This window comes from Oryza sativa, chromosome 5 (genome assembly GCF_034140825.1).
Source record: "Oryza sativa Japonica Group chromosome 5, ASM3414082v1".
In the NCBI taxonomy this organism is placed as follows: domain Eukaryota; kingdom Viridiplantae; phylum Streptophyta; class Magnoliopsida; order Poales; family Poaceae; genus Oryza; species Oryza sativa.
In genome coordinates this window covers 19,940,274-19,950,608 of record NC_089039.1, presented here as the reverse complement: position 1 = coordinate 19,950,608, position 10,335 = coordinate 19,940,274, and the positions used below count along the sequence as shown (strand labels likewise).

At 37.7% G+C, this 10,335-nt stretch overlaps 1 protein-coding gene across 1 annotated transcript; it reads left to right on the top strand.

Moving 5' to 3' along the window:
- Positions 1-1,927: 1,927 nt before the first annotated feature.
- On the top strand, positions 1,928-10,005 carry LOC4338763 (LEC14B protein). Its single transcript, XM_015784793.3, has 10 exons — positions 1,928-2,031; positions 3,008-3,470; positions 3,581-3,700; positions 5,272-5,349; positions 5,698-5,874; positions 5,997-6,074; positions 7,361-7,533; positions 7,615-7,770; positions 7,882-7,942; positions 9,516-10,005. Exons 2-10 carry the CDS (start codon positions 3,090-3,092, stop codon positions 9,681-9,683), a joined length of 1,392 nt encoding a protein of 463 aa, XP_015640279.1. The 5' UTR covers positions 1,928-2,031; positions 3,008-3,089; the 3' UTR covers positions 9,684-10,005.
- The last annotated feature ends 330 nt before the right edge of the window (positions 10,006-10,335 follow it).

Below are 10,335 nucleotides of genomic sequence, written 5' to 3'. Positions count from 1 at the left end.
AGTTAGCAACTTAATTATTTTTTAACAAAGTATAGTAATGCAAACATGCATATATTGGGTCTAATGAGAAACAAATTGTTTTTTCATTTAAAATATTTTTTTGTACAAATTATACTATTTGTTGTTTCTAGAAAAAAATATTTCAGTCTTTAATGCTTTAGAAGATGCGTGATTTTTCATATGCCATTTGCTATTCTTTTATATGAACTACACGCCATCTTGGGTTTTTAATAGAGGAAGCTGTTAACTTTTCGAAAGATGTTTGAGCATTCATTTTATTTAAAAATTTTGTGTAAATGTGTGAAAATGTAAAGTAACTTTAATAATAAACCAAGTTATAGAAAATAATAATGATACAATGTTTTAAATAAGATAAATGATCAAACATGTGATAAAAAGTTATATAATTTATTAAAACCCGGGGATATATTTACATTGCATCCCGTAGGGTAGATTGTACATTGTAACATGAATGCTATTTTTCCAATCATTAGAAGTGAATTACTTGTAATTATCCATTTATAAATAGCTTTATTTTGAAACGAAGGATGGACTTTCCTACTTCATCCATCCCAAAATATAAGGTGTGCACATGTATCAAGAAAGTATGTAAAAATGATTGAGAGATATTACGATGTTAAGGAAAAAAAATTAAGTGAAGAAATTAAATGAATAATAATTATGATTAGTTGAGGAAAGGGGTAAATAAAAAAAATAAATTTATTTCAAGACAAAGGTACTAAAAATAGCTTTAGACCCTGTTTAGATGAGACTAAAACTTTTAATTTTCTATCACATCGGATGTTTGAACACTAATTATAAATATTAAACGTAGACTATTAATAAAACACATCCATAATCTTGGACTAATTCACGAGACAAATCTATTAAGCCTAATTAATCCATGATTAGCATATGTGATGCTACAGTAAATATTCTCTAACTATGGATTAATTAGGCTTAAAAATTTGTCTCGCAAATTAGCTTTCATTTATGTAATTAGTTTTGTAAGTAGTCTATATTTAATACTCTAAATTAGTGTCTAAATACAGAGGTTAAAGTTAAGTCTCTGAATCCAAACACCACCTTATTTTTTAGGACGGAGGTAATATAAGATTGCTAGTTTGACTACTCTCTGGTTAAAAAGCCCAATCTAGAATAAGGTGTAACATTATAATCTCATTCTAGGTTGTTTTTTTTATATTAGGTTGTTTTTTTTTAAGGAAGAAGAAACACGTCTGACGGTGTGAGGCAGCAGCCGATGTTCTCACAGAAAAAAAAGCGATTTTGCTATATCTCACTCGAAAGATTTTTTCTTATCTCTCACTCGATTTTCTCACTCAAATTTACAGTGCATTTTCTTGTAAGTTACAGTGTAATTTATGAAACTTACACTGTAACTTTTGTAAGTTACACTGTAATTTTTGAATCTTCACATGTAAATTTTAAATTTTGTATTGGATTTGGTCTTTTTCTTGAGGATATGGTAATTTAATGTTCATTATGGTGTTTCTTAATTGCTTTTTGCTTTTTATTATATCTATCGGATTTTAATACAAAGATTAAAAATCTGTGTGATACGATTATAAAAATCTTTCGAAAGATGTATAGGTACTCCCAAAAAAAAAGAGAAGAACCAGCGGAGGCCCAATCGGTAGCCTTATAAGTCTCGCAGCACAAAATGGGCCGCTACTTACTATAAGAATGTACGGGCCGAAAAGCCCAGTTCGTCCCTCGTGCCGCCTCTCTCCGGGCCGAAAAAGCCCAGCTCGTCCCTCGTGGGCCCACTCCGCCGCTCTCCTCTCCGTCAAGACGGTTGGCGTTTGTTCGGCAGCCGGCGGTTGTCACGGTGGGACCCACTTGCAAGTCGAACGGGAAATGGGAAAAAAAAAATCTCTCATATCCGACTGACTCCGAGAAGTCCGGTGACGAGAGAGATCGAGAGAACACTCGCCTTAGCTCTTCTTCTTCTCCCTTCTCTACGGGGAGTTGCGGCTCCGGCGGGCGCGCGACGAGAGGATCGCCGAAGAGGTTGGTCGCGCCCCCCCCCCGGCGCAAAATCGCTCCGATCGATTCCATTTCACCCCGATTTCTGCTTCGGATTCCAGTCTGTTGGTTCCCCCGCTTGAACTCGCAGGAATGGTGGGATTGGGGGTTTCGAGGGGGCGCGGGGATTAGTAGTCCCAGGGTTTAGTGGAGATGCGGTGCTGAGGGTCGGAGGATGCTGTGGCGGGGGCGGTTGAATCGCGTTGCGGCGGAATCAACAGCTTGGTGCGGCGTGGTAGCATTGTTCTGTGTTGGCTGGGGATAGGTGCAGGGTGGTTTTCAGTGGAATCACGTATTCAAGGCTTTTTTTATATATAAAAAAACGTGGTCATGGAATCAATATTATCAGCACTTTGTAGAGTCTATGCCGAATCTTTTGTTGCTTTTGGAAGAATATATGATGTCAGTTGTTAGTGATTTTGCACTGAGGTGACTGGTTGAATTAGGAAAGGTCTAAGCTGCCTGCTATGAGGTAGGCAAGAAGGCTGCATGAATGATGAATCAGTCAATATCAGATCACTCTTGCTGGCTATTTGGTCCCAACTTTTACTAGTTAGATAATGTCTTAACGAATGCTTCCATGTGTAATCTATTTGCCATAGTAACAGGGCACTAACCAATCACTTTAGCTGCAACTTTAGGGTTTATTATGTTTCCATGGCTTGATGGTAACATTGTCAAACTGATCCTTCGTGTTGTGCAATATAAGCTGAACTGTTGCTACACCTCTCGGTTTATACTATATTAAAACCTTCAGTCCTTCGCAATTAACTGCTCTGTTATACATTGGGGAAAGTGGAGAAGAACTTTGATTAGGAATTTATTGCTTTCAGTTACTCGTGGTGCCTTTCAGAATCATGGCAAACAATATTCTGCATTTGACAGGCATAAATGCCCATCATATGTTGTTCTATGCTCACATATTGCTAATATGTTTATTTTGCTTTTGGAATCTTTTCAGTGCCCAGAACTGAGATTTTGAGTTTCTAATATCGATTTTCATTCCAAGGGAGAATTGATATACATATGAAACTCTGAGAAGGATGGGTTATGGCATGAGTAGGATGGAGGAGGAATACAGCGAGCATGAAGATCAGAATAATGGTGGATCTAATTCACAAGTGAATAATGAGTTCTTAAACACACATAATGATATTTTCCATATGACTCAAATAAGATCAGGACCTAGTGAAAGTCTTCGCAAGTCTATTGGTACAAGCAAAGATGTGATATCGACAACCAGGTTATTGTCTGGAAGGGAAATTAATTCTTCAGGAAATGGGAAGTTCTCTTCAGTTGATCGTGCGTTTCTTCTTGGTCGTTATCTTCCAGTTGATGGCCCTGAAATAGTGGACAGGATGGATTCCCGAGCTTATGTTTCACAGTTTTCTGCTGATGGATCTCTTTTTGTTGCTGGTTTTCAGGTATGCTGTCCTTCAACCAACAAAAGTGAAGGCTTTATTAGGCTCAAGTAAGTAGAGTGTTAATTAGTTTTACTTGCTTCTAATATTTTTTCTTTTATTTCCATTATCAGGGAAGCCACATAAGAATATATGATGTTGATAAAGGTTGGAAAGTACATAGGGACATTCATGCTAGAAGTTTGAGATGGACCATTAGTGACGCATCACTTTCCCCTGATCAACAGTTTCTTGTAAGTTTCTGGCACTTAAACAATGAGCTCTTCATTTCTCTTTAGTCTCTCTATAGATTGTCCTAACTTAGTTCAGTCTTCAAACATGTGTTACACTGTAATGCAGTTCTTTTTCAGCTGATGTCAATCTCTTCCACTGTTTTTCCTGATTGATATATGGATTTAGATGTGTTTACCCATTTACAACAGCACTAGTGGGGTTGATCATTAACTTCTGGGTATTGGGAATGGAAACATGATGCTACTGGGAGATGATGTAAAGGAAAATTTGACATTTCCGTGCGGTATTCCAAAGTTGTGGTTGGTCTGGAAGGCATTATAAAACTGTAGCTATCTGCCAGAGCTCGTTCTGACATAAACAGTATAATCATAGCAAGTACTGCGTCAGTCCCAAAATATAGCAAGTGTGTCCAGATGCATAGCTAAAACTTGCTATATTTTGGGACGGAGGGAGTAGCAAAGGAGTGCACCGTGTTTATTTTCTCTTGGTACAATATTGTTGAGAGAAAAATTCCATATGCCTCCTCTGTCCTTTCCCTTGTAGCATGCCCAAAAGTTCCCGTTTTCTGGGTATAATATGTTCAAAATTCCATTTCTGACGTTTTGAGAATATTCTATATTTTTTCAGATTTTAAAAACGTTTTTCAATTTCCTTAACGTTAGAAGTAGTGACCAATAATATTTAATCAACACTCTAAAATATTCTGTTTAAATTCAAGGTATTGTTTGGAAAATTTATTTTTCTCCATTTTTTTAGTTAAATTCGTATCTTTAACTATTAAAAACAGATGGGATTTTTTGGATTTTTGGGCATACGTGGGATCTGAGATATTCTCTGTGAAACATAAGATAGTGTTCTTTTGATGGGTCGGGTGTGTTGTGACAACTGGCCACCCTTTTGGTGTGTATCCAAACAAATGGTCAATAGCAACACTGTCTTGTAGCCAATTTTGACATCAAATGATTAGTAAAATCCATTTGATAAGGAAAAATTGGGTACATGTTAAAATATTTTTTGTGGCATTTGGTATGACTATAACTCTGTAAGGCGCTGCAAAGAAGTGCTGGTGTTTGTGGTATTTGCAGCTACTTGCTGTATCCTCACACCCATTAGAAGAACCCTTTTTACAGAGATAGAGAAGACATTTTTAGCTTTTAGAGTCTCGAGCAATGCCCTGTCGCAATATTTTCCTCATATGAATGTGCACTTTATATGAAGTTCAGTTTAGTTTACTGGGTAGCTGAGCTGCTGCCTCAAATGTTGTTATTACGGTATTTCTTTATGTCTTTGCTTGCTACACCTTGTCTTTTCCTCGATTATAATCCAGTGGGGACTGTGAACAACTAACCAGCGAGATATGTTATAGTTTTCATTCAATCCTTGGTCCTTTCAGGACATTAGATCACATAATTCTGTATGATGGTTTCTGCATCTCTTACAGATCTATAGAAAATACATGCTAGTCAATTCTTTCTGCTGTATTTATTTATCTAGCCTTCCGCTTATCATTCTCTGTTTACATAGATGTGTAAGGTTGTTATTTTTGACCTATCATTCTTTTGAACTGCAGGTCTACTCCAGTCTAGCACCGATTATCCATATCGTCAATGTTGGGACTGCTGCAAAACAATCATATGCTAATATCACTGTGAGTGATCATCAGGATTTGCACTTCATTACCAGCAGATGCATTCATTCGAACATGCATAGATGTATAGTGGCCTTCAAAAGAAAAAAAGGAGATGCAGAGCTGTCTGTTTTGTACTTTCCTTTGCCTAATTTTATGACATATGACCATCCTGTGTAATGAGCAATCACTAATACCACTAAGGCCATCTTATACTCACACTCCAATTTAAAGATCCACAGTTGATTTATACTTCATACATCTTCCTTTGGGACATTCTTGATCGATTAGATTTGTTGCAGTATAAACATGTCCACTATACATTTGTATTATTTTCTTATAAATTCTTTGTTCTTTCATTTTCTGCAGGACATCCACGATGGACTAGATTTTTCACAGCATGAAGATGTTCGATATACATTTGGAATATTTTCTGTTAAATTCTCTTCTGATGGCCGAGAGCTTGTTGCTGGCAGTAACGATGATTCAATATATGTTTATGACCTTGTGGCAAACAAACTAACGTTGCGTTTGCCTGCTCATCATGTATGATAATTTGGTTGTTTTCATGGCTTGTATCTTTATTTAATCTTCTTAATCTATTTCTTAAGTTGGTTATGGGCTCTTTCCATATTTGATCTCTAATGTGTTCCCCCCTACTTTTCCAGTCTGATGTCAACACAGTAGCATTTGCTGACGAAACTGGCCATCTCATATATTCTGGAAGTGATGATAATTTATGCAAGGTATCTTGATGTTGTAAATTATTTATTCCTTCTACAATAACATATTCATTGAACTGTTCTCATATTTTCACAGCAAATCTGAGCATGTGCCTTTTTTATGTTATCTTTAGCTGCAACTTGCAACCTCCATATATCTGAAAGACTGAAATTTCTGGTTCTAGATGATTTTTGTTTCATCCAGAGTAGCAAAGTATATGCCATAGTGCTGGTTGGTTTCAGTATCTGTACTACTTACTTTCATTGTTGCTCTCAAAAAATATACCTAAATAAAATGAGTTTAGGTTGGGTTAGATGTCAAAAAGACAAAGGAAAAAGTTGCTAATAAAAACCATTTTTTCATATTGCTGCTGTTCTAACTTTTGACCAAATCCCAGAGTGTTCCCAGATTGCAAGGTGCAATAATAGGATTAAGTTAAATCCTTCATATCTCTTCTTTTTGCTGGTAATCCTCCTGTGCACTGATACAAATGCATATCATTCTCCTGTTGTTAGTTACCAAAATTTCACCTGCAAAAGAGGTTTTACCACCCGACACAAGATGTTGCTAATATTGGCATATGACAATCACATAATATGTTTACTGTCTAGGTTGTATGACAAGGACCAGGAAAACAGGAATATATGTAGAGGAATTTCCAAATTTGAAACTTTGGACACAACAAAAAAAGAGAGCCTGGAACAATGCACACAAGTTTCAGATGGAGTCTCTTTAAGTATTACCCTGTCTTCTCTCTTCTTTCATTGGGTAAACTTATAGGGCCTGTTTAGCACATGGGTTATGAGAGGCAGGATTGGAATAGTGAAATGGGTGAAAGGGCATTAGGCAAACACCATTGTCTGAAATGAGGTGGAGAGAATGGATGGCTAGGATGCAATTTTACATTTTGATGGGTGGGATATCATTTCCCTATCATTGTTTGCAAAACGAGCCTATATAGTCAGCCATAAAACCATAATAGTTCTACATCCTCATTACTGTGAGAAATGGACTATTCCTGTAAGTTAATCAACTGTATTTATATACACGCCTTCTATCCTTCTTTGTATTGTCTCGAATAGTAGACAGGCTGTTACAAAATGTTTCTCAGGGACAAAAGTAAAAGGTATCCAACATTCACGAACGCCGTGAGGATGGCTGAATAATTAATGCATGGTTTGGATTACTCTGCCTGTTCATGTAGCTTGATAGTTTTGAGAAAGTACTTTTAAAAAAAATCATTTAGAGGTATTGTGTTAATTATCTTTTTTTAATCTGGTACTGTGTTAATGATCTTGGTTTTCTGCAGGTCTGGGATAGGCGATGTTTATCCACAGAAGAACCTGCTGGAGTTTTGACTGGGCATTTGCATGGCATTACTCATATTGATAGCCGTGGAGATGGTCGGTGTTTCATATCAAATGGAAAAGACCAAGCTATCAAAATGTGGGACATCAGGAAAATGACATCCAATGCTGATAGGTAGGTGTTGAGCTATCAACATAAAACGTAAAATTTTAGTTATGAAGACAGGAATTTTACCAATCTTATTGTTTCATGCAGTTATGAAGACAGAACCTCAAATTGGGACTATAGATATTCAAGATATCCACAACAGTATAAGCAACTAAAGCATCCCCATGATCAGTCAATAGCTACATACTGGGGCCATTCAGTTCTTCGTACATTGATCCGTTGCTATTTTTCTCCTGCATATAGGTAACTTCATGATTCTCGGTTCTGATATGTCATATGAAGGATTTTGTATTAGTCAAACTATGTAAAGTAGTAAGTGCTAATGTCCCTTTATGTTTTTTTTTGTTTCTACAGCACAGGACAGAAGTACATATATACAGGATCCTATGATTCTAGTGTTTGTATCTACGATGTGGTATGTCTCTTTTCAACTTTCATGACAGCAATCTACAGATTGCACTGCGCTTGCTATACTCAAGCACCTTTCTTGGATGAATTTTCCTGTTGATTTTTTTTCGATCTTCTTCAAGGAAGTCTGATTCTATTTTTTTAATGCTTGTGTAGTTGCGTACTTGTATATGTGTGTGATTTTTTCTACATGCAAATTGGGGAAATCTGAAATGGCAATAGGCAAACACCATTGTCTGAATATGTAAATAAAACTATCAACCAGATTCTGCATTGTGCATTTGTGCCACATATATTTCTCCCCCTAAAAACATCACTCCAACAAGGTGTTTTTTTTTTCGCCAAAGCCAAAATGACTCTTGCCTTTCCCAGAACCTGAAGACTGCATCCAAATATGTAAGATCTCAGCCAGTTTGGCCAATTCCAGGCTTGTAATAGTTCACATGGTGGTACTGGTATCCTTGACTTGCATATCTCACTGCATGATATCTGTTCTGGCTAGTGCCTTCAATCAAAGCGAAAAATAATATAACTATTTTGGGTGTTCGGGCTATAGGAAACAAACCTTGTATTTATGTCATAGATTGTATACAGCATCGGTTCATATGACTGACCACCTATACGCTGACTCGTTCCTCTAGTGGACAAATGTAATACCATGACCAATTGGCCTATTCGTTCTTTTAGCAATGTAATTAGTCTAGTACCAGCAGGCAGTTGTTGTGCACTTATGCTAGCTTGAGAGTTGTATATGATCTTTGGATAACCTCCAATACCGAATTAGATTATTCCTTTTTTTCTCAAACACGCAAGAGAATTGCATGTAATTAGATTAATCATGTTATGCAAAAAGGAAATGGTATGGGTTACAAATCCATGATGTTACAAAATGCCAGCCCAATTGTTTTGCTTTGCAATGCGTTTTGCTCAAACAGCCTAGGTTTTTTCGCCAGGCCGGTTGAAACCGGCCGAAGTTTATTAAGGGAAAAGAAGGGTTTTTAAACAGCTGTTACAACAGCCTTTGGTAGGCAAAGTCCCTGATGGCTGGCATGCAGCAGCGTTAGAGTAGGGGAAGATGGGAAAGATATTGGGAGCCTCATTGGTTGGCCTCATAAGTCAAAACAAAAGCCAAAATTTAAATTTTCTAACTTGAATTTGAAATTGATTTTAAGATATTTTCAACGTAATTTTTTACACTAACTTTTAAGTCGCTACGAACAAATATATAAAATTTTTATCGATAAATTAATATTTATTCGCAAATAAACTGTTTTGATTTATTAGAGAATATGGACAACTGATGATGCTCCAAATTACATGCCATCTTTTAAAGAGTAGTTGGATCTGTGACAGTGCAAAAAAATTAAATTCATTCCGTACACTGAAAACCTATTCTACCACAGAATAGGCGACAAAAAGTGTACCGTTGTCCTCCCTTCACCATAAGTATTCTTTTGACAATTTCTTTGTCCATATTGTTACTTCAGTAACATAAGGATTCTTCAGACAATTTCTTTCATCTTGTTACTTCAATTAGTATTTCGAAAGGCTCATATTGCACTATCTTGTTCCATGTTCAGGTGAGCGGATCACAAGTTGCAAAACTCAAAGGATATCATCAGCTGGCAATTCGAGACTGCAGTTGGCATCCCTTCGACCCTATGCTTGTCAGCTCATCCTGGGACGGCCGGGTTGCCAAGTGGTCCAGGTCTTCCTGTCAGCAAGAAGAGACTACTGATCTCGATTGATTCGGTGCTTGCGATCTTCCATTAGCATATATGCAGATAATGGCACGAAACAAATGGGTTTAAACAGATTACACAGTTTGGCTAGATATTAGATATATTGTGAAGAAGATGGCGCGTCGTAAAAAATGGATACTCGTAGTCAGAGTCATGCGCTCGTCCGGGAATACACAGAGTTTTCTTTGGTTGTCTGTACAGCGTTTCCCTTGGTGGAGCTTTACATGTGGTCCGTATACATGTCAATCTGTATATGTCACTGATTTATGGAGCATGAGCTGGGAGTTAATTTGATCCGTGCAGGAGCGGAGTAAATTTGCTTTCACAATCTACATAAATTTGTAATGCAATTTCCAAAGATCCAAGAAATAGCAGTACAGATCTGCCAACATGGGCAGGATCAGGAGCAGATGACGATCGAAAGAACGGTGTTGTCACACGCAACCAGACGTGAGGTGAGAACAGATCAAATGCCGGCATATGCCGATGCCTACTTCTTCCCGCCGCTCTTTCCCTTGGCGCCGGCGCCGCCGTTGCCGCCCTGCCCGGTGGCCTGCGCCGCCTTCCTGGCCGCCTTCTCCTGCAGCGCCTTGGCGTCCCTCTCGCGGCGCTGCTCCGGCGTGAGCCCGTCGTCGCGCCCCTTCACAACCGGCTTCCG